We start from the raw sequence: 25,410 nt of genomic DNA, 5'->3' as shown, positions 1-25,410 counted from the left end.
AAATTTGGTCAAAAAGCCACACTTAAACCCAAATCCGTCCAGACAGGCAAAGAAAATGGTATCCCACAATCCCTTGAGGTGCCGATCTAACAGCAGCACCAAAGTTACACCTACTTAATTGAAGTAATTTGAATGAAAGTAAAATAACTGTCTGATAACTACGTGTTATTTTTAAGATGACTTAACTAAAAAGAACTGGTTAATCTTAACTGAAGCAAATAATTAAGTTAGATCAAAGTAAAAAGTTTATTTTTCCAACATCCATACGTGGTTTTATCACCCTCTCACGGTGGAAAAAGTATTATCTGAGCTTCTTCATCCACTAAATCATCTTCAAATGGACACGCCATGCTGCTTCACCTCTCTGAAAACAAGCAAACCTTCAACTAAACCAGGAGGGTATTCCAGAAAGCAGGTTATGCTAGCTCCCACAGTAAGTTTGAGGCCAAAGAAGTTGATAACCTCAGCTTTCGGTTCCAAAAATGGAGGTATGTTTCAGGATATGTCAAGTTGCCATAGCAACTCATGCTCTGAACATAACCTGGTCTGGAGCATGTTTAGTTGAAGGTTAGTTGAAGTCTGCTATGTCCGGTGAATTGTATGGCGAAGCAGCAGGCTTAGGTAAAACTTATGATATTTTTCTTAATTTCATTGAGACAATAATAAATTGATCATCCTTGTTTTTCTTTTTACTTTCTTAAACGAATGTGGGTCACAGAGACACGGAAGGTACCGCTACAAGTGGCTTTTGCGGCAGGACGGAGAGCATATCCGTTCGTATTAATGACTTATGACGTAAATAATTATTTCGTTCACACAAATTAATTATTTCGAGGGAACTAAATATTATTTAGTGGGAACAAGATATTAATTTGTGGGAGCAAGATAATTTGTGTGAAAGATATATATATATATATATATATATATATATATATATATATATATATATATATATATATATATATATATATATATATATATATATATATATATATATATATATATATGTATGTCTTTGTTATTGACTACAGTTAAATTTTTATTCATACTCATTATTCTATTTAGAAACTGTTTTTTTCTTTGTTCACTTAAGCCATTTCTTTACCCACTACGGTAATTTAGGAATTTAACAAACAAATGTGATCAAATTTGTTTAGTCTCTGGTGCATTTTGTAGTCAAATCTGAATATTTGAATGAGGTGGAGCGTGATGACGTCACAACAGCTCTTAAAAAAAAAGGTTTCCCCGAATTTTTTTTTCTTTCCATTTTGATATTCTATTCGTTATTATCTCCTGAATTTACACTGTTTAAAATTATTGGAAGCTTTGTGAACCATACTGAGGTTCAGTTATGCAGTTTATCCTTTTTTTTTAAAATACAATTTCAACAAGTGACCCGGAAGTAAACAGCACGAGGCGCAAGCAGCGTTAGCTTGTTAGCAGGCTAGCAGCGTTAGCTTGTGTTGAGAGGACGGTAGTGTTTTGTTGGGACGTTTGTGAGTTTTTTGGACAGAAAGGACGATACGTGGTTCGTGTGGGAACTCTCAGCATTTTCCAAAGTGTCGTAAATGAGTGAAGAAGTGTTGAACGGAAAGACAACGTGGATTGCTGTGATTGTGAGACTAGCAGATGATCGATCGGAGCTGCAGTGAAGAGGACGGCGGTGTTTGTGGGAGTTGGAGTTGAATTGGAGCAGGAAACATGTCTTCAGAACCTCAGAAAGGTTCCGTCAGCGAACAAGTTCCTGCTGCTGAAGAAGGAACCATGCCTTCCCTTCAGTCTCTGAGAGAGTTGATCAGCGAGCGACTAGCTGCTGCTGCTGAAGAAATCTTCCGACTCTGTGAAGGAACCATCGTCCAGTACGAGCAGGAGCTCTGTTGTCAGCGCAGACTGCTGGATATCGTCTGGAAACCGCAGCTTCAGCTTCACCGCATAGGTATATTCACTTCTACAAAGGGGGGAATTCCATTGAGCTTCATCGTGCTTTTCTTTTTGGTGACCCGCTTAAGTTAAGTGTAACTGTGTGTACAGACCACCAAACCCCCTTCCTGCTTTATTGAATATTCTCTGCCTAGGGACCACAAGCCACAAATTTCTAAGGTCCAGAGAGATAAATATTGGTGGTCAGAAATGATAGTTTCAAATTCCAAACACAGACATACACAAACTAGCCCAAATAGACCGAAAATTGAGCAAGTCAAATAATGTTTTACGTCTAGCTGATCGCTTTTGTTTTGCGGCTAGAAAACAATGAGAAAACTTGTTAATCACAGCTAGACACATCAAGGATTTTTGGTCTTTTTTTGATACTACATCTTCCCTATCTGTGCTCAAAACACCATCAATTTGGAACATAACATGGTAAAAGTGATTCTGAAGGTTTTAATCTTTTTCTTTTTTTTTTAGAAAATTGTTCATTTATTGTTATAACATGCTTCAAGTCCTCTGACTGCAGTTTATTATTAAGGGCTTGAACCCGTGACCGCTCATGATATCATATGAAAGACTCGGGTCTGCAACAGCGAATGGCTCGCGTTTCAAGTTTCCTCAATGTTTAGGGGGGGTTGGGGACCTTATTTATCTTGTACCTTTCATAAAGCTGTGAAATTGAACCAAAGTCGTGAGAAACTTGCTGTTGGCTCACAAATGTCCACTAAGTCCACTTTACCTTTTTTCAATTCAAAATCAAAGTATAAGCTATCCCAGTAAGCACAGTAACGCATATTTTAACAACGTCGTTTTTTTCAATGCGGAAACCAAGTTTTTCAATGGTGAAGCAAACATGCACAAACGGCATGCGCAGTGACACTCTTTGCTCCATAATTATCATCACTTCACATCAGGTATAATTGGATTTCATCGGATTAATAGGATCATTGGGGATTTTGATTGACATGTTGACAACGTTGATGATGACATGACTGAGTTTTTCACAGATTTCAAAATAGTCCCACTGCTCGCAGCAGAGGACACACTTTGGACTTGGTCATCGCCTACAGCAGGGGTGTCAAACTCATTTTCACTGAGGGCCACATCAGCACAGTGGTTGTCCCCAAAGGACCAGATATAACTTAAAAATGTAACTAAATGTAATGAAAAATGAATGTAACTACTCCTTAATGTTAAATAACTCAGTATTTATTTATGATAACTTTTTTAAAGTGACGATTACAGTTGCTCTAGCATAAATCCTTTTACATTTGATTCTGTCAGGTTAGGTTATATGGACAGTGTTTAAGTCCTAATGTCTAGCTGCCCAATCTAATATTTCAAGTCTGATTCCCCCTACATATGAATAAATACACACCAATTTTGATTTTTTTATTCTAAGAAATTAAAAACTTGTGTCAAACTTGAGTTTGACACATGTGACCTACAGGCTGTCTGCTGGAGTGTCCAGTGTGTCCAGTTGTGTACATCTGTCCACAACTGTCCAGATGCCACTTGTGTACAGATTCCAATGTACACATCTGGAGCAGCTGCTTGAGTTGGTGGAACCACACCCTGGTGTCTTCAAGCTCTGACTGTGCGCCATAAGTGCAGATGCCAGTAACTTGTGTCATACATGATCCCACGAGTGTTTATTGACGTGTCTTTATCAGACACTGCTGTGTGTTTGTTTCTGTCACCAGTGGAATCAGCACTTTCCTTCTCTAGAACCAGAAAAACAAACTCGAAGAACAAAGTTTCAAGTTCTCTTCTCATCTCATTGCACAAGGCAGAAAAAGCAGGAGTTCAACCATCAGGTTTAAACAAAGTTCACCTTTAAACTGTGTCAATGTCAAATGTAGAAATAGAAGAGATTAGATTAGCTTAGTTTAGATAAACTTTATTCATCCCAAAATGGGAAAATTATTTTATCTCCAGCTGCAAAAAAAGACATTCAGAAGACATTCAGAAGTAGAAACAGCAAAAGAATGTAGAATATTAGCATAACTTACAAATTTATCCTGTGTAAACCATTTAACATGGAATTTGAATTAAATATTGACACATTTAATGACACTTTTGATTATTTATTTCCAGTTTTAAAGAATTAATGACATATTTATTTGATTATTTCATAATCAATTTATTTGTCCCTTCCAGCTCAGAATGTACCATAAAATCATTAAATATGTCAGGAAAAACTTGAATGTGCTTTTAAATGTCTATTTTATAAATGTTTAAAAATGTATGGATTGATTTACAATTTTTTTAATTTAATGACATTTTGTATACAACATGTATTTAACAATTTAATGGCATACATACAGAGGTGGATAGAGTATTTTAAAATTTTACTCAAGTAAAAGTATTGTCACTTTAGCAAAATAGTACTCAAGTTAAAGTAGAGAGTAGGTATCCAAATAATTACTTAAGTAAAAGTAATAAAGTACTTGGATTAAAATCTACTCAAGTAGTGAGTAATTAATGAGTAACATCCCACTTATGTTAGAACAACAGAATGAGGGTCATTCAGGAATAATGCAATAATATACCTTTTAATGAGGCTGGAAATAAGTACATCCATTTTTTAATATAACATATTTGCTGCAACAAATAAAGGACAGTAATTGTTTTTAACCATTATCTCCTTTTCTTTGTAAAACATTGTCCTTCTACCAATATGTTCCTGATCATCTTTTCCTTTGATTTTAGTCATGCAAATTTTGAAACCTTTTAAACCGTAATGTTATCTTAGAAATTAAACATTTTCCTTTACATCATGCAAGACATAGCATGCGTACTAAATTTAAATACTTAATATAATAATAAATGTAAATACTAAATTAAAATCAGTGCGACAGGAAAAGGAAAAGATTGTAACAGATCCATATCTCTAGTTGATGGACATGAAAGGTACCTCTCCAGCTGTCCTATTTGAGAATTTCTGCGCTTCATGGATCCATGTGATGAACCGGAGGAGTCACGTGACTTAAAAATCCCAAAATAAATTGCTTCTCTCGCTATTTTCCTTATTTTTTCCCTCCGCCATTTTGTTTGAATGTGTATTCTTCTTCATCCGTCCGCGACAGCCAATCTCGCAACAAGCGCCCCCTATTAACCTTCGGAAGAATTGTCTTACCAAATGATGATTATTATAATGTTTTACAGGGTCTTCAAACCTAAATAAAAGGCCGATACTTGATGAAGACTCATCAAGAATCAATCACGGGACTGAATATTGCGATATATAATCATATCGATGTTTTGGCTCACCCCTACTTCGAATTACTTTGTTTACAAATTGGGCTATACAAAAAAAACTTGCCTTGCCTTACTCTCACGAGTTTTATTTTTCCCAAAAAGTTACTTAAGAAAATGTAATGGAGTAAATATAACACGTTACTACCCACCTCTTCTTATATATATCTATTTCAAATAGTCTCTCCAGACTCCTCAGGCATTTTCTCCAATGATCACCGAGTTTATTGGTACTCAACAAAACCCAAAAGTCCTAGAAACGTATAAAAGTCTCCTTGTTGTGTTTGTGTCCCTGCAGTCCTCCCCCAGGTATGGATGACTGAAGAGGAAGATCTCTGCAACCAGCAGAGGAACTTCAGAGTGGAACAGGAGGAACCAGAACCTCCACAGACTGAAGAGAAACTGGAGGAACCAGAACCTCCACAGATTAAAGAGGAACCAGAGGAACTCTGCATCAGTCAGGATGAAGAGCATCTTGATCTGAAGCAGGAGACTGATACCTTGATGGAGATTTCTACTTATAAGGAAGATGAGAACAGTGAAGCAGATCTAAGCAATCAGCAGAGCTTTAATGTAACTGATAGTCAGGATGAAGAAGGAAACCAACATGAAGAATCAACATCAACTACAGATGAAGAGACAGACCCACAGAACAGAGATCAGAGGAAGAGAAGAGACAGAAGACATGTCCAAAGTGTGGACAGCTCTCACATGTCAGCAGGTCAGTGTGACTCTGATCTTCATCTACACTATCGGTATGTTCACTTCAACAACGGTTCTATCTTGAGCTTGAGACACATTGTTGGTCAGTGCAGCTGACAACATTCTTCAAATCATATGATCTTAGTTAGTCCCTCCACCTAACGACAAACAGGAAACTTTAACAGATGAAAGAGAAAATTGTTAGCAAGATAAAAAAATCTGTTTCGTAATCTTTGCTTATAAGTTTGTAGTTCAGTTCTTTTCACCAGATTTCTCAGTCAAACCCAAAATCCCATCTAAACCTCTTTTATGTCTCCAGATTCTATTTCCAAAACTACATTTCAAGCTAAAACCCAAAGACAGGGTCCTGCTCATGGATTTGCACACAGAAAAGATTCAAACCTGAACACATCAGTGAAATACTGCTTAGATCTAAAGTTTAAACACTAGAAAACTAAAAGAATAATTTGATCCAGTTTCTTACAGACTAAACCCAACAAGAGCCATAAAGTTCCACTTCACTGTTTAACAAAATACTTAAGACTTTATTTCTGATTTTCTGGCTATGTATGTAAATGTGGCTCTTAAATATTTACAAAAAATGAAATTACGACAGTGTTATTGGAACTGTCATGTAATTAATTTTTTTGGGCGATTAATCAATTATTACCTGTTATTAAGTAATCTAATGAATCTTTTTTTTAATCTAACCCAATAATTGCTGTGAAAAGCCTGATTTTGAGGTATTTTTATTGAAAGCTGTGACATTGTGGCGCAGATAAAGATATTTGTAATGCATTGCTGTATGATGCAGATCAAAGAGTTGTTCCAATCAGGGATAGAAGTGGGGGTGGAAAAAAAACCTGACCTAAACAAGGTCAAACAAATGATAGATTAGACACATACTATTTACAAGACATTTTTTACAACATATATTATTTACATTAAGTACAGTAATCAACTGTATGTCATAATTGTAAGCAGAAAAAAAAATCATATAAGGTCCTAACAAAATTTTTTGAAACGTACTTTCAAATTTCAGGCCTATAAATCAATGGGGTTTCAATGTGTTTCAATAGTGTTTCAGACATAAAGTGCACTTTTAATCATGTTAAGCATAAACATTAATCAATTAAGTATTTTTCCTCAAATTTATTAATTGAAGTGAGACAACAGAAAAACAAAACAACAACAAACGGACAACTACCAATACCAACTACTGAAGGCCCGTACACACCGGGACGAATATTCGCCAGGCGTTATTCGCCAGCGTTTTTCGCCACGTTTTTTGTGTTCACACCCAGGCGATTTTCGCTGACAATGAGTGGAGTGAACATGCAATTTCATTCCCTGACATTAGATGGCGCTTAATGTAAAACAGAAATACTCCTGTACACAAGGTGGCGCTGCGCAACTTTACGCTTCTGAAAGTCGCTTTTCACTCAGAAGAAGAGAGCAAGTATTTACACGCTTGTCAGAATCAAACAAAGAAAACATGAATATTTCAAGCACCAGTAGCTCCAACTGGTGCTTGGTTCGGGGATATTTTAGAATGTCCGTCATTATTGCTTCGCGGCTGTGTGTAGACGCTACTTGGCGTCTATCTTCTTCGCTGGTATGTGTGCTCAGCAAGGCAGTTTTGTGTTTGAGCGCCCCCAAGTTGTGTTTTACTGTAACTTCAGAAGCTCCAGACACGTGAGCAAAAGCGCCATTCTCATTGGTCGAGTAGATTTCGACGCGACGCGTCGAAAAAAAAAAACGAACCCGAGGCGTTTTTTTTTTTGACGCTTTAACGCCTGGCGTTTTTTCGCGTCGGTGTGCACACTCTCGTTGGTGCCCTTTGTTTAGTCACGAGGCGTTAAACGAAATTCGTCCCGGTGTGAACAGGCCTTAACACATAAAGGCAGGAGATAAAAAAAAAATAATAATAAATAAATAAAATAAAATAAAATAAAGAGGAAAAGTGTGTGTGATGCAAGGACAAAGAGAGAGAATTCCATCCCCAAGCTTGAACTAACCGTCATACATTCTATTAACTATACATAGATACCTTGTTAGAGAATCATATAGATAGATAGATAGATAGATAGATAGATAGATAGATAGATAGATAGATAGATAGATAGATAGATAGATAGATAGATAGATAGATAGATAGATAGATAGATAGATAGATAGATAGATAGGAAATGCTCAAGACATATATAACTATGCATTCATTATATTCTTGATACTGGAAAAATCAATAGCGGTATCCATCCCGAAACCCACACTGTAAATTATCATCTTATTATTTCAAAAATAAATTAATAGATAAAACAAATAAACAAACAAAGTTAAGAGTTATAACCCATAACCATCAGACGCCTGCAAATGAAGTGAATAGGACATTACAGAGAGAAAAAGGGGAGGACACAGGACAGTCACATATTTGATTCTCAGATGAAACTTAATGTTCGTTTAGGAACTCCATGAAGGCTGACCACACATTTTGCACCGCGCAACTGCAGCTTCATCATCTTCTCCGTGGAGAGTTTCATTAAATTATTAATTCATTTAAAACCTTAAAACACAGCTGGGACTTTAAGTAAGTAACCTTTTTATTTTGGACAAGTGAAAACAAGTGTAGAATAACAAAATAAGACAAAAATTAGATAACACAAGACAAGACAAAATTATATAAACAACACAAGTCCAAAAGGCAATGAGAAGAAGAAAAATCCTATACTAAAAATCGGAAATCGAATTAAAAAACATAAAATTTTTTAGAGATTTTCTTTTTAAGCCATATCGCCCAGCACTATGTTTCATTTTTTATCACTGACTATGATTGAAGGGATTTCTAAATCTGAGATCTCTGATATAATCGAGTAACTGGTTAAAAAGATATCAATGCAAGAATAAGTGCCATGGACAGATGAAAAAAAAGTGAACTCTCTGGCTTTGGGATTTTGAGCTCACCAACAGCAGTTATTATTGTTGGACCTGTCTAATGATGGATGATGAAGTGCTCAATTAAAATCCCCTCCTATAATAATTGGACAGTTGGAGATATCTGAAAAAAATGAAGAAGAAAAAATTCTGAAAAAACAACGGATAGTCTATATTGGGCCCATAAATATTAGCAATTGTTACTGGGTTATTGTTGATAGATGTATTAAAGATGATAAAACGTCCTTCAGGATCTGTAATTGTTTTATTAACCATATGATTAATTCTTTTATTTATCAGGATACTGACCCCTCTCTGCTTTGAATTATAATACGCTGAGAACGAATTGGTAAATTTTGATGTTGCCAATTTTCTTTGGGTTAAATATGTTAAGTGTGTTTCTTGGAGTAAACAGATATCTGCTTCCAAGTTGTTCAAGTGAGTGAAAACATTATTCTTCTTTATCTGTGAGCCAATCCCACGTATGTTTCAGGTTAGAAATGTCATTGTTTGCATGTGAAGTTAATTGTTGTGAAAAATTAATTGTTAGCAAAGTTACTGTATGTTAATTTTCCAAATATATATTTATGCGTCGATGAGTGTGTGTGTAAGTGTATGAGTGTAAATATGAACACATACCAATGAAAGGTTTGTATGAAGATGTGTGAAACAAACAACAAGCATGGAAAGACTGACAGTTACCAAACTAACAAAAGCAACAGAACAGAATACGATGGAACATGTAAACATAATACAAATAACCCTTATAGTGAGATTTGCTGCAGTAACAATTTAAATGTTAAAGCATACTCCTTGTGTCCATGATTATTATAACGATCAAAATAGCCAGGGAGTAATGTCTTCTTTTTTAAATATTTTTCCATCGACGCATAACTTATCAACTGATATAATAGCTCTCTCACCTTCTTCCATCAGCTCTCTTACCTTCTTGCATCAAACAGTGAAGTGAAATCAATTAAGTAATAATCAAAGAACGAAAAACAATGAATGAATGAATTCAAAACCAAAATGGACGACCAGGCACAAGTACAAATAAAAAACAAAATGAATAGTCCTAAAATGGACAAAAACTGAAAACAATCATTAGCTGAAGTATTTCCAATTTTAACAGAAAAAAAAACTGATCAAAAATTTGTATGTAGCCTAGGGATAGCCCGTTTGACATGGTGCTTCGGCACGGCTTTCACCTTCATGAAACAGAGTGTTTTGGCACAATGTTTCGGGACGTGTGTCAACTAGCGCAAATCACGTGGTTGATGACGTATGACACGCCAAATGCTTCGTTTGGTCGAACCACACTTCAGATGTCACTTGTGTTTTGAACAGTTGGTCGCTATTCTCTAGAAATGCGAAATGAATCCTGAATGTTTCCCAACCAGTTCTATTGTTCCCCCTGTAGTGGAATCAGCATCAGTTCATTGCACTTTACCATGGCTCCTAGTTAAAACGCTGTGTGGCTCAGGATCATTTTAACTCGGTTTTTCCTAATAAAACACTGCATCACGAATGTTGTGTATAAAAGAAAAATAACACTGCAATGTATCTATGATGGCATTTCGTTTTTTCGTGATTAGAGATGGCTCAGTGGATTAGTCAGTGGCATCTACATCCAAAAGTTCTAGGTTCGAGCACTATACATATTCTGTTAGCGTGTACCGTAAATTCCGGACTACAAAGCGCACCCGATTACAAGCCGCACTCACCCATATTCACGAGTTTGACTGCTTTTATACATACACAAGCCGCGTCAGAGTACAAGCCGCGCATGTGTTAGCCGATATTGTCATCCTGACAGATCACGCCCAGCATCCCAGAGTGAGTGCAATTTATTAGCACATTGTGGGTGGTGCCAGTTATGCCTCTGGGTTACGTATTTGGGTGTATCGACATCTGTCAAACAGCATGGCCCTATATTCTGTTCACAAGTCCCTCAGTTATGGTGTTTTTATTTCATTTTTTTTTTACTTATTGACAATCTAGGTATCTAACATAAAATTACAAACAGTAGCCATATAATCAACATTACATCCCTCAGTTATAATGAGGAAATTTACATCCGCGATTCCACATTTCCCATGAGTCTTAGGGGCTAAAGGCGGGGCCAACGCCCGGCTCGCCATTCTGTTGTACGTGTTTAAGAATTAGCAAGTAGCAGCAGTGCATGGAGGGGTGAACGGGAAAAGCTCTCCTTCCGCTTGTGTCGCAGCAGCGTTATGGGAGTAACAGGACTGGTTAGAAAACACAACGGTAAAATAAAGCAGCGGCGACTGAAAAGCGCGCGCCCCAGCGCGATACGCGCGCCTCAGTGCAGCGCGTGCGTCAGAATTCAGAAGCCTCTGCACTCCGCGGACGCCTCTGCGCTCCGCTCCCGCCCCGCGCGCTCCTTGTCTCCCTTTCCTATCTACTCCGACACCTCTGGCCAGGGCAGCTTCAAGGAGGAGCACTTCGTCCCCGTTGCGCCGGTGGATGGAGCAAATCGTTTCTGTGCAAAGCAATTGGACTTAATACTGTACGTTTTGTGTATGAGGGGCGGGTGCGTTGTTACGTGTGGGAGCCTTCAGACTGCCATCGGCCCCGCAGCTCAATCAGCAGGAGAAGATGTCTCCAGCTCACACGGCTGCAGCCAGGGCTTACTCCACACGGAGGCTGTGAGTTTTTCAAAGCAAAATTCCGCTTTTACGGTTTCCTTAGAAACCGTAAATGGAGTGTAAATTCACTCCATGCGCTGTTCTCTCCGTCACACAGCAAACCGTTGGTGACGGTGGACTTTTTTACGCTGCTTTTAACGATTGCTTTTAACTTGAAAGCTTCATCATAATGTAGCGGCGATCACGTGCACGTTGGGTCTAATGGCCCCAAAGGATTCTGGGATGCGGCCGGGCATGCGTGTTTCATTTTGTTGAACCATGACGGAAGTGTCTAAGACCTGAAGTCCAGTCCATGCTGTTTGGCTGCTAAGAGGTGTGTTGAATAAAAATTCCTCGTGCTTGGTGTTAGATAGAGAATTCAAACTATTCACTGAGTTTGAAAGTGCGTACATCGCGGCCGCTAATTAAATCCATAAATTAGCCGCGTCACTGAATAAGCCGCAAGGCTGTAAGCGCAGGAAAAAAGTAGCGGCTTGTAGTCCGGAAATTACGGTATTTTTTTCTTTATGTGATGTGTATTTTGCTGTGTCAAGCACTTCTCACAGAAAGCGTCACACGTTGTGTTGTTTTACATTTTTTAATCATCATTAACATCTGTTTTACGTTTTTTCATCATTATTTCCACATTGAAGTGTTACATATGTTACATATGTTACATATGTTGAAACATATGTCGATATACATCCAGTCCGCCACCAGATGCCGCTGTTCTGTGTGGTTTCGAAGCCCTGAATGGGTGGTTCATTTTTCTGGCACAATTACATGAACCCCAATGAGGCTTCATGGGGCTTCTATTCCTATCCCTAATGTAGCCACACAAGCATGGCATTTCTGTGAGGCAGGGAGCCTTAGCAGTACTGTTTGCAGCTATGTGTGTGACTCGATCGCATAGACTCACCAAAGAGTAATTTGTTCAAAGTGTAGTTAACCCAGTGAGATGTTACACCAAAGTGTGTTTTAAAGTTTAAATAGCAGACAGCTAGGGCTGGGCGATATGGCCTAAATACAAAATCTCTAATTTTTTTTTTTTTTTATTCGAGTTCCGATCCCCCCCCCCCCCCTACTTAAGGAGAGCAATAAGTACAAACGGCAGACAACTTAATGCAAATATTGATTTTATTTAATCAAACACAAGACAAATCCCCTTTCTGGGATATGACTTTTCTTCTTCTCACTAACTTTTTGACTTGTGTTGTTTATGTCAATTTGTCTTGTCCTGTTTTGTCGCATATAATTTTGTTTTGTTTGTTATAATTTTGTTATTTTTATAAAGGTTACTACTTACTTACTTACTTAAAGTCCCAGATGTGTTTTAAGTCCCACTTTGTAGTCTAGACTAAAAGGAGACAAACATTCACCTTGAGAGTAGCACCATTTTCTAAAGCAGGGGTGTCAAACATACGGCCTGCGGGCCTTATCCGTCCCACCAGGTGGTTTACTCCGCCCCATCCATGAAGAGTAAAAATCATAAGGATGATTAAAAAAGAAAGTAAGTTTCTAGTCCATTCCTGTGGAGAGTTATGATTTTTTAAAGAAATAACTGAAATGCGCAATTCCGCCTCTAGGGGGAGCAAAGGAAAGGAAAAACAGTTCAACCAGCATATCTCTGCACGTTCCAAAAGCGAAACCTAACAGCTCTGCGGCTGGGTAGGATGCACCTTGGTTCCCTATGAGCCTTACCGCTTTTATCTTGCTCTCAGGATGATCATTAGCGACACCCTAATGACCAAAATGTTGTCAAATGTGTGGAGTGAAGAGCCTTCCAGGAAAAATGGACAGAGTTTTTTTCTTTCTTTCACAAGGCTGAATGCAAAGCCCAAATGCTTTGTATGTCATCAACATCGCAGTGCTCAAAGAATATGACATTCAGCACCACTAAGAGACTTACCATAAAGAAAAGTTTCTGGATTGCTTCAGTGTCAGAGGTAAAATATTCAGTCTGTATTAATTTGAATTGACCAACTTTTCTTTAATTGAAATTAATTTTATTTGAGATCCATTGGCCCCAAGTGATTGGGCTACTATGTTGATTGAGGCATTTTTTCCAACTGAGTAAAAAACTATAACAAAGCTGTTATTTTGCTGGTCCGGCCCACTTGAGATCAGACGGGTTAAATGTGGCCCCCGAACCAAAATGAGTTTGACACCCCTGTTCTAAAAGATTACCAAAACAGCTCATATCTGGGCTCTAAGGTTTAAAATAAAGGAGAAAATGATGAAGCAGCAGGAGTCCTGGTCAGACCCCCCCCCCCCCCACACACACACACACACACACACATACACTGCAGCCTCCTACGAAAACAAAATCCTACGGTGGCCGCGTCGCAAATAATATACTGGTACAAGTAATAATTGCAACGCAGTATTCTTTATTAACAAATAAAAGTAACAACTAACTACCTGAATAATGAACTAACTATATAGGCGTTGTAGAATGAGTATGTGTGTGTGTGTGTGTGTGTGTGTGTGTGTGTGTGTGTGTGTGTGTGTGTGTGTGTGTGTGTGTCAGGGCGCGCGCGTGTGTAAGAGGACTGAGCGCGTGCAACGCGAGTGTGCGTGAGAGCCTTTGACTGTGATGACCTTAAGACAAACCCATACCAGTTCCAAAAAACAGATGATTTTATTCCTTTCTTGGGAACAAACTTCCCACTGTTACCGGTAGCCATGCTGTTGCTTGCTTTTTTGTGTGATGTCTGTCGCATGCCATACCGCCGTGTGAAACTAACGCTACGGAAGCTCTGGGGATCCAAAAATGCTCCACATAAAAACTCGATTTAGTTATTTGTGAAATCACCCACAACAAAAAATTCGAATTAATTTATTATAAACAAAAATCACCATCATCCACGGCGTTTACGCATTTTGGGGATCAGCGCCTTGATGCGGAGGAAACGGTCTGGCACATCTGCTGTCAGGTAGAATGAGTCTGACGCGGGCTTGGCGTTGTGAAGTATGCATGAGACATAGTTTCTTCTGATGTTTAACAACTCCTTGCAATTATACACCAGAAGAGAGTCAATGGTCCTTGTGAAAATAGTAAGAACAATATATTATACAATTAACTGAGCAGAGCCAAGCGGCGAACCAGGCATCCCGGCGCCATCTTTGTATCCCAACAAAACATACGATCCCTCGTGGATCTCAAATTATATTCTTCCTTACCAGTATACAGACACCCCTATTCCAATTGATATTTCAGTAGTCTGTGCTTTTGTTGTCCACCTATTTGATAACCGCTGATTTCAAGTAACAAGCATCAAATCCAGCCGAGCTGCAATTTATTTCTATGTGAGATGTTGAACTTTCTCATCTACGAATCTCCTTGGTCCTCGAATCTTCTTGGTCCTTGGATACCCTTCCATTCGCCTTCTCCTCGATGGCCTTCTGAGGGTGCGTCCCTCCGGAAATGACAAAGGTTACTTCTCTCTTACCATTGGTGCATATAGAATTTTCGTGGTAAGATTACGTGCAGGTTCCATGTTTTACTGTTGATTCTCTGTTTGAATCTGTGCTTCTGATGGCTTTCTATGGTGCGGTGAATACACAAGTAGAACCTTCTCTTTAAACTCAGTACTTGATTTCACTTTCTCAGATTGTTCTTTAAAAGCACCTTTATTTCCTTCATCTCAAGCATTCTAAAATTGATCAGTTTTGCTAAGTTATTTATTTATTCATTGCCAAGACTAATACTACTTTTGTCTTTATCTATGCATCTCTTCCTGAGCCTGCGACCCTTACTGCCTGGTCAGTACTTCAGTTTCTGGTGGATGGCGTAAAACCCTTGACAAAGTTGGCTGGCTTCCAAGTAGGGCTGGGCAATATGGCCTAAAAATATCTCCGATTTTATTTTTTTTATTCGATTTCCGATCCCCCCCCCCCCCCCCCGATCCCCCCCCACCACCACCACCCTACTTAAGGAGAGCAATAAGTACAAACGGCAGACAACTTAAAGCAAATGTTGCTTTTATTTAATCAAACGCTAGACAAATGTAACCCCCATTTCTGGGATGAATTATAAATAAATAAACACACTCTTGGAATCAAAGTTAAGTATAAGATTTTTCTACTTCTCACTCCCTTTTTGACTTGTGTTGTTTATATAATTTTGTATTGTTTTATATAATTTTGTTATTCTACAAAGGTTACTTACTAAAGTCCTGTCTGTTTTCACTCACACTTTGTAGTCCAGACTAAAAGGAGACAAACATTCACCTTGAGAGTAGCACCAGTTTCTAAAGGATTACCAATACAGCTCACATCTGGGCTCTAAGGTTTTAATTAAATTAATAAACCCCATCTTCTCCACGGATAGGATGATGAAGCAGCAGGAGTCGCGGTCAGGTTGTAGTAATAATTACAACGCAGTATGCTTTATTAACAAATAACAGTAACAACTAACTAATGAACTAACTATACAGGCGTTGTAGAATGAGTGTGTGTGTGTCAGGGCGCGTGCGTGTGTAAGAGGACTGAGCGTGTGCCACACGAGCGTGCGTGAGAGCCTTTGACTGCGATGCGCTTTAGGCAAACCCATACCAGTTTAAAAAATGATTGTAAAAAAGATGATTTTATTCCTTTCTTGGGAACAAACTTCCCCATGTCACCGGTGGCCATGCTGTCACTTGCTTTTTCGTGTGTTGTCTGTCGCATGCCATACCGCCGTGTGAAACTAACGCTACGGAAGCTCTGGGGATCCAAAAATGTGCCGCATAAAATCTCGATTTAGTTATTTTTGAAATCGCCCATAACAAAAAATTTGTATTAATTCATTCAATCGATTTATCGCCCAGGCCTACTTCCAAGTTCCAGTCTCTGCTCATTCTGCAGCTTCCCTGCAAATCATGCCCCTGCCCTTGGTGCTGCAACGACGACTGCACTCCACGTACCTATTTCTGCACTGAAAGTGATAGGGCGGTGGACCTCTGCCGCATTCCAACTTAAATCGCCCAAAATGTTAGCAGCAGAATGGAAAACAATTTCTTTGGATTAGGGATGTTTGAATACTACATTGCCAGGTGGAAGCCTCAAATTTCAGATGTTCTTAAGATTGCATTATATTATCCCAGTGGATCTCGTATTTGAGGGTTACTTAAGCTCGTATTATTAGTAGGCCAGTTGGAAGCATCAAATCCTGGCCGTTAAGCTCTTATCATAGCACTTCAGACGGAGTGTCGAATTTATGGATGTTAAGCTTGTATTGTATGCCAGTGGAAGCATCAGATATGGATGTTAAGCTTATGTCGTCTTACAGGTTGGTTCATGGCGGTTAAATTTATAGTTCCCTACATCGTCTTGCCGGACATTGCCTCCACGTTCAATTTGGCTGGCTCTTTTTCTCTTGTTCCCTTCGTGGCGCTGTACTCGAACGGGAGCGGCCCTACGGTCAAAGGTGACGGGTCACACATAGCGGTCATACTTGTACGTCTGAATATGGAATGCCTCCGAAACACACTTCATCTCATTTTAAAGTCTGATTTTACATTTGCATTCTCTTCAATCTTTATGATCTTTTGGTGTTGGGAGCAGTTTATTACCCAAAAGTTTTTTATGGAGATATTGTCATATGCAATTGAATGGAGCTTTATACCACATTAAAAGAATGTGAAAATAAATATTTACTGCATGAGTTGTCTGACTGAAGTGAGCGACCTTGGGAGCATTTCGGGCAGACAACTCGAGCAGAGCGTTTTAACTGGTTACTCCTCCCTAGGGCGGTTCAGGCAATCAACTCACCTGTTCAGCATCCTATTCAATTCCAGGCGTGCGTGTCCATTCCTTCTCTTCCTTTGCCGCAAGCGTTGCGTACGTCAACCCACCCTCCTCCCCAGCTTCCACATGTGAGCTCCGTTAGGGGTAGTTTATTACCCAAAAGTTTTCTACGGAGAAACTAAAAGAATGTGAGAATACATTTCTTTACTGTATGAGTTGTCTGACTGAAATATTACATTTTTTCATTTGCTTAGAAAGTTTTGTTTCCTATGTCTTCATATGTTTAAGTGGTAACGGCGTGGAAAGAGGTGGGAACTCACAATAAGCTCACTCAGTCTGGCGACAGTTGTTTCCATAGATACTGTGACTCAGAGTGACTCGGACCAATCACTGTCGACTGGCAGTACTCTATTCAGAAAGCAGTGGTGAGCGATTTGGCCTCATTTCACTAGAGCTTGAGTTGTGGGGCATTTTCTATGGTGATGTCACGTCGATTTGTCCATTGTTTTGAAAGTCTATAATTGATCTCCCTGTAGTGTTTGTTTGATGAAGCAGCAGGATGTGTGACAATTTTAACAGGATCCAGACAGAACTGAAGGACAAACCTGCCAGATTTACAGCAACAGAAAGATTAAGAAAATGTAGGCATGTGCCAATCCGATCACGGGACTGAAAATCGGGCCCAATCACGTGGTTGATGACTCAATCGAAATCGGAAATTGTAGTCCGATCGGGGGTTGGACATTTAATTTATTCCTGTTATGATCAGAGATTAATTTTCAAGCTTACTATTCCAGATAAATACTTAACTAGTATTCTGCAAATCATAAACATGTACACATGTAATTCAATGTCCATTCCTAATGGAAAGAACCCCAAAAGCGGTATATTTATCCGTTCCCGCATTTCTGAGTAATATTCTAAAAACTTGCGCTCTGAGCACCAGCCCCTCCCAATCCAGGAAAATGAGCAGGTCCTCACATTGTGACGTAAACAAGTGAGAAACCCCCCCCCCCCTTCCAGGAAGAGTTTTTTCAGCTCCATGTTGTGTTGCTGTTCTAAAGAAAAGAGAAAAAAAACTGATAAAAAAAAACACTTTATTGACGGTGTTACAAGTAAGTTTTCTTTACAAAAATGGTCCCTCATTTATCGAGAAGAAGTTACAGTTGGAAGATAATCTTTTTAAAAAATGTTTATTGGATTCGGTGTTGAAACTAAAGAATTAAATTCTTTAAATTAAAAATTTCAATTGTACACATTTTGACTATTTTTTGACTCGTCAAAATGTGTATAGTCATTTTAACTGTATTTTGACAATTCGTTTTATAATGGTGCTTAACAATAAACAAAACATAAATAACGGCCTCTTCTTGTGTTTCCACAGTCCTCCCCCAGCATTTGGTGACTGAAGAGAAGGATTTCTACAACCAGCAAAGGAAGTTCAGTGTAGAACCGGAAGAACAAGAACCTCATCATTATAAAGAGAAACCAGAGGAGCCAGAACCTCCGCATTATAAAGAGGAGCAGGGGGAACAAGAACCTCCACAAATTGAAGAGGAACAGGGGGTACCAGAACTGTCACCAATTAAAGAAGAGCAAGAGGAGCTCTTAATCAGTCCGGATGAAGATCAGCTTGATCTGAAGCAGGAGACTGATACCTTGATGGAGATTCCTACTTATGAGGAAGATGAGAACAGTGAAGCAGATCTAAACAATCAGCAGAGCTTTAATGTAACTGATAGTCAGGAGAAAGAAGGAAACCAACATGAAGAATCAACATCAACAACAGATGAAGAGACAGACCCACAGAACAGAGATCAGAGGAAGAGGAGAGACAGAAGTCATGTCCAAAGTGTGGACAGTTCTCACATGTCATCAAGTCAGTGTGACTCTGATGTTAGAAAAAATCCCAAGAAGGTAAATTTGGGCAAGAAACGTAAACAAAATCCAAAAGAAAAGAGACTTTCCTCTGTCAAGTCTAGTGAAAGCTCAAGAATAATTAGTAACCCGTCTGACTACATGGAAACTGGGTCTGATGAAAGATGTTATATCTGTAAAGAATGTGGTAAAAGCTTTTGCAACATATCTCTGTTTAGAATTCACAGAAGAATCCATGCAAAAGATAAGCGATTTGCTTGTAAAGAATGTGAACAAAGTTTTAGTCACAGATCTACTCTCCTAAATCACACAAGAACTCACACAGTAGGGAAGCCTTTTTCTTGTAAAGGATGTGATAAAAGTTTTAGTTACATATTTAACCTCCAAACACACATGAGAACTCACACTGGAGAAAAGCCTTTTTCTTGTAAAGAATGTGACAAAAGTTTTAGTCACAGATCTACTCTCCTAAATCACACAAGAACTCACACAGGGGATAAGCCTTTTTCTTGTAAAGAATGTGATAAAAGTTTTAGTTGCATAACTAATCTCCAAACACACAGGAGAACTCACACTGGAGAAAAGCCTTTTTCTTGTAAAGAATGTGATATGAGATTTAATCAAATGTCTAATCTCAAAAAACACACGAGAACTCACACAGGAGAAAAGCCTTTTTCTTGTAAAGAATGTGAAAAAAGTTTTAGGTACATTTCTAATCTCCAAACACACATGAGAACTCACACAGGAGAAAAGCCTTTTTCTTGTAAAGAATGTGAAAAAAGTTTTAATCAATTATCTCATCTCAAAGCACACATGAGAACTCACACAGGAGAAAAGCCTTTTGCTTGCAAAGAATGTGAAATAAGGTTTACTACTTTATCTGATCTCAAAAGACACATGAGAACTCACACAGGAGAGAAGCCCTTTTCATGTAAAGAATGTAATAGAAGTTTCAGCCGCATGTCTAGTCTCCATACACACATGAGAACTCACACAGGAGAAAAGCCTTTTTCTTGTGAAGAATGTGATAGAAGTTTTAGTCAAACATCTAGTCTCAAAGCACACATGAGAACTCACACAGGAGAAAAGCCTTTTTCTTGTGAAGAATGTGACTCAAGTTTTTGTCATAGATCTAGTCTCCAAATACATGCAAGAACTCACGCAGGTCAGAAGTATTTTTCTTGAATATGTCACACAAGTTTTTTTTTTAGTTTCTGTCTCAACAGACACATGCTAGCTTACAACAGACTTTTTCTTGACAAACAATGTAATAAAGGATCTAGTGTAAACTCTTAATGCTAAACTTTTCTGATAAGAGGTCGACCTATCTGCACCACAGCCAAAGTCTGTGTTTTACAGGGGGAAAAAGTTCAGTATTTTTGGAAAATTTGAACATGTAAAAATAAGTTTAAAATACAGTAAACCCTTGTTTTTCGCGGGGCTATATTCCAAAAAGAACCTGTGATAGACAAAATCCGTAAAGTAGAAACCTTTATTTTTTTTTAACAATTATTATACAATTAAATACTCTATTATACATTGAAAAGAAAGAACAAACCATTTTACAGGCTCAAGCATTTGTTTCACAAATAAAAGTACTTTAGAAACGTTTTTTTTTTTCAACAAATAACTTCTGTACTTTACTGTCAAATAATAATTTGAATCATCAATGTGAACAGAAGGCTTCAATTATTCGATTAGCACCACCCACCGCAACCTGAGTAATTGGATTAAACGGGAGAAAATTTAACATGATTATGATAAAAATACAAAGTACAGTCGGACAAATAGTGACTCAGGTGTATTTCACTGCTCTTCAAACAGAGCCGCTGCATCCTGACTCCGCTCTGCAGTGTTTTCTTCTTCTGAAGCCCGCGGTGCAGGTGTGTTTGTCCGGGAGAAGAACATAGTGATAGGCGGTTGTTGTCGCTCTTTTTCCATGGGTTTTAGAGAAACTCGAAATTGCCAGAGAATTTGCACATACGTAATGTAAATTTGGCAGGCTGTTTTACGTACGTGTACATATTAAACAGCAACGGTATTGACGTGTAGGTAGAGAAGAAGCGGAGTGACTTTTTAGCCAATCAGAATGCAGAAAACAATGCACGATGCAAATCCGTGAAGTAGCGAAACCATTTTAGCGAGGGATGACTGTAGTTCAATCTATGTGTACTACTGACAAAATATGTAAAACATTTTCACAAAATGAATTATTTGTGTGTGCTACCATGACAACATTTAAAATATTTTGCTTACATCTTTAATTCAAACACTTTTTATGTGATCAGTGAACATTTCTCGCTTATTTAAACTCAATGTAGTGACTGCAGTCTGTACTTTGTCTAGGTCAAGTAACATTTTGGTAAAGATGGGTATTATTAAAATGTTATATATACTACCGTATTTTCAGGACCATAGGGTGCACTGGGTTTTAGGGTACAGTCTCAGTTATGGGTTTCGCTATTTGACACATACAAAAGGCGCACCGCGTTTTAGGGCGTGGAAACTTTAAAACATACTAGTTAAACATGCATGCTGTGTGTTTAAAAAAAACAACAGGAGCAAAACTTAGTTGGTTGTGATTTATTCTACATTTTTTCAGTCATAAATCAGCATCCAAAAATCCATCAAAGTCCTCATCTTCTGTATTTGAAATGAACAGCTTGGCTAAATTTCTATCAAACACCCCAGGTTCCCCTTCGTCATTGTCAGAGTTCGTCTCATTGCCGTGCGGCTCCTCATGAATGATGCCGGCTTTTTTGCGCTTCGAAAGCAGTGCAAGCAGACACGTTAGCCAAAGCATTTACAATCCATTCACAAATTATGGCCCAAGTCGTCCGGCGCTGCCTCCCACAACAATGTAAGCCGTGCCCTTTTGTATGTATTGCTACTGTGCTGCTCCTGTTCTTCTTGACAATGTGACTCACCGGGATGTTGAAAGTCCATGTTGGTGCTGTGGCCGGGTTGGAAGTGTTTGTCAGCTATCTTTTTACTGCATAATGAGTGGAAGATGGACAGCTTTTCATTGTGATCCACTGCAAGTTGCTGCTGCACCATCCTTGCCCGGATGGAAAGATGAAGGCGTAACCTTCCTCTTTAAGCGTTACTGCCCTCAGTCGAATGGTCACTGCATAGAAGCTACTCCAAGCTGATCGCTGATCGTTAATTAAGTGCTCGAGTAGCCTTTTTCCGCAGAAACTCAGCTGTGTCCCTTTGACTTGTCGGAGTTCGTTTTCCAGCTTCCTCAACTTGTGAACCATGGATTAATTCATCTTGAAATCTCTCCCAGCTGCTCCCATCCTCTGTGTAGCTGATGGTTTGCAGTTTAAACTGTGCTTCAGCCACGTTGTAAACAATGTTGTTCTGTTCACGCCCACACTTCCCTCCCCCGTTCTCATGCTGTCTTCTTCTACATCCCACAACAACACATTAGAAGGACACCCCTACATTTTTGAGAAAACTTTTAAGTGCGCCTTATGTTCGTGAAAATAAGGTACTCTTCAAATTGATAATTTCAATTCGGTATTCTTTTCTGTATTCTTATTGATAGTTTTATTGATGTAAAAACTAGGAGGGAGAAGACAAACTTTTTACAAAGAAACATTTTATTTTAGAACCATTTAAAACAATGTAATCATTTAAAATCATTTGCAACACTAAAATAAAATTATCAATAAATACCAATGTGTCTTGTCATAATTACGTACACTTTTAGGTAACAACTTTAATAAATAGTGTAGTAAAGAAACTGTTGGAATAATATATATAAGTTATCTCATATTTGCTTTTGTTTGCAGAAGTGTCTGTGTCCAAATCTGTTTCACAGGGAGGTGGGGGTGACACCCTTGGGAGAAAACGATTATCTTTGCGTCTTTTGCAGAGTGTATCAAATGGCGTCTTCACTGCAAAGAACAATAACAGGGGTAATAAAAATGCACATTCTGTATTTTATTTAATCCTACCTTTTATGTTGGATAATTTACTGTTTCAACCTGTTAATATTACTTTGTCTTCGTTATATACAGTATTTATTGGTAGTCATTTTCATTTACCCTCCATTCATCTTCTTCCGTTTGTCCCTTTTGGGGTCACAGGGCTGTCGGAGCCTATCCTGGCCAATTATGGGCGAAAGCAGGGGACACCCTGAACAGGTAGCCACCCATCCACACTCACATTCACAGCTATGGACTTTGGTGTAACCAATTAACCAAAAGCAACCCGGAGAAAACCCAAAAAGAATCACGGTTTAGATGTCACTTGTGTTTAAACAGTTGGGCGCGCTATTCTATGTAAATAGTACAAATGAATCCAGAACGTTTCCCGACAAGTTCTATTGTTTCCCCTCTATTGGTTTCAGCGTCAGTTCATTGCACTTTACCATGACTTCTGGTTAAAAAAAGTACTGTGGCTCAGGATCGATTCAACTCTGTTTCTCCTAATAAGACAATTCACTATAAACGTTATTTATAAGGAAAATACTTGTACCAATATGTAATGACAAGGGATATTTGTATTAGTACAGATAGCTCTGTGTCTGAATCCTGGGATTCGGGGTTCAAGACCGGCGTTTTACAATTTTTTTGATTTGCGTTTATTTTTTTTATATGATGTGTGTTTTGCCGTGTTAAGCACTTCTCACAGAAAACGTAACTCGTATTGTTTTACGTTGTTTTTTTTAATCATTATTAAAAACAATTTTTTGTTTTGCGTTTTTTAATCATTATTTCCACAATGAAGTGTTACAAGGAGCTTAGTTGAAACATATGTCAATATATATCCAGTCCGCCACCCGATGCTGCTGTTCTGTGTGGTTTCAAAGCCCTGAATGGTTGGTTCGTTTTTCCGGCACAATTGCATGAACCCCAAGGGAAGCTTCATGGGGCTTCGATTCCCATTCCTAAAAAAATCCAAAGCAGATTCAATGGGAGACAGCATCACCACACTTACCAGGAAGTCTGAGAACTACACAGCAAGTGCTCAAGTGTTTGGCAAAACCATTTTTATACTGCTCCCAGGTAGTCAGGGGGATTGCCTGCAGCTGTGCAGCATCATCCTGCTACAACACTATCTTGTGGGGTCCAGATGACCCCACCCTTACATTGACGTGTTCTCCCTACCATGGCAAATGTGGATAAAGGTGAAGAGGATTTCATGTAACCCATCGACACCAGTGAAGATCAAACATATTTAAAGAAAAAATGTTTAGTGCACTGTCATGTGGGATTTAGATGACCCTACTCCCAACGTTAAAGTTCCTTGGAAAGCACAAGGGTTTATGCAGCTGCTGCGACAACACCAACTGCATTGAAGCAGGACGGAGAAGGGAGACACCTGCTGGCTGTTTGCAGAACTGCATCTTAGTGTCAAAAGGCTTCGAACTGAAAGCTGTCTGTAAAATTCCTGCAGCCTGTTTGGATCTAATAAAAAGCTCTTTTGAATCAACTCTGTGTTTTCTATTGATTTCTGTCTTCATTCTATCTTTGACTCACAAACAGACTTGAATCTTTAGCCTTCCCCCTCATCCTGTTCCAGCTGTTCTAATCTTCATGTGTTTGGTTCCTTCTCAGTAGAAATGGGTTGGAAAAGAGCTTTGGAATGTTCAGGTGGTGCTGATGTCTTTCCAGATGGGGGTGGGCAGAACAGATGAGAGCTCCTCCCTCCTGATTCAGAGGGGAACAGTGGGCAGCAGCTGAAAGGAGGGAGTGGAAATGGGAAAAGTTCTCTGCACGTTTCTCCTTTCCAAGAACAGAGGGACACGACTTCATGAACAGCAGAAGCTAAAGAGTTGGAAAACATGCCCAAAGCTGCAGCACCACCTGCAAAAAGATGCTTCCTCTTCAGGCTCCGCCCCTCCACATCAAGAGCTGCAAAGAAGAAAGATCAGAGTTTCTGCTGAGCTGCTATTGGAGCTTTTAGGGCAGTGCTTCTTAATTATTTTTTGCAAGGCCATCCCTTAAGAAAAAGAAAATGTTTTGTGCAAAAATGTGCTGTTAATCTTTTCCATAGTTTTGTTTTTACTTTATTTTATACAAACCAATAACTCATCATTTTCAGCCTTCAACCTCATACTAATAAACCTATGAGAGCATTTTTGTGGCTCCAACATTACAGTCAACCCTGCAAGGACATTAGTTTACTATCAGATAATATTAAATTTAATATTAAATAATTTCAGACATTACAACTCTAAAACTTACAAAAATCTAAAAAGACTTCGTTCCAATAAAAACAGGTAACATTGATCTTTTTAAGTAAACTGGATGTTATATAAGATTTATCACAAAATTAAGGCAGAAAACCAAAAATAAAAGATTCTGTGTTTATTTCATCTCAA

The 25,410-nt window shown here is 38.6% G+C and overlaps 2 protein-coding genes across 8 annotated transcripts in view; both read left to right on the top strand.

Annotated features, from left to right (window-relative positions):
* Positions 1–25,410, top strand: part of LOC110014093 (NACHT, LRR and PYD domains-containing protein 12-like) — a 471,367-nt gene that overhangs the window by 147,588 nt on the left and 298,369 nt on the right. The window lies entirely within an intron of this gene.
* Positions 1,290–22,756, top strand: LOC111946422 (uncharacterized). Its single transcript, XM_078935785.1, has 3 exons — positions 1,290–1,936; positions 5,486–5,908; positions 18,583–22,756. The coding sequence occupies exons 1-3, from the start codon at positions 1,702–1,704 to the stop codon at positions 20,259–20,261; spliced, it is 2,337 nt and encodes a 778-aa protein (XP_078791911.1). The 5' UTR covers positions 1,290–1,701; the 3' UTR covers positions 20,262–22,756.

The sequence above is a fragment of the Oryzias latipes genome, chromosome 2 (genome assembly GCF_053564925.1).
Source record: "Oryzias latipes strain Hd-rR chromosome 2, Olatipes_Hd-rR_3.1".
Classification (NCBI taxonomy): domain Eukaryota; kingdom Metazoa; phylum Chordata; class Actinopteri; order Beloniformes; family Adrianichthyidae; genus Oryzias; species Oryzias latipes.
This window is presented reverse-complemented; position numbering and strand designations above follow the sequence as displayed.

Excerpts from the sequence above, each read along its gene's own strand:
- LOC111946422 (XM_078935785.1), top strand. The coding sequence starts at position 1,702 with ATGTCTTCAGAACCTCAGAAAGGTTCCGTCAGCGAACAAGTTCCTGCT. Across the intron at positions 1,937-5,485 it reads GCTTCAGCTTCACCGCATAG|TCCTCCCCCAGGTATGGATG; the intron begins GTATATTCACTT and ends GTGTCCCTGCAG. Across the intron at positions 5,909-18,582 it reads CAGCTCTCACATGTCAGCAG|TCCTCCCCCAGCATTTGGTG; the intron begins GTCAGTGTGACT and ends GTGTTTCCACAG.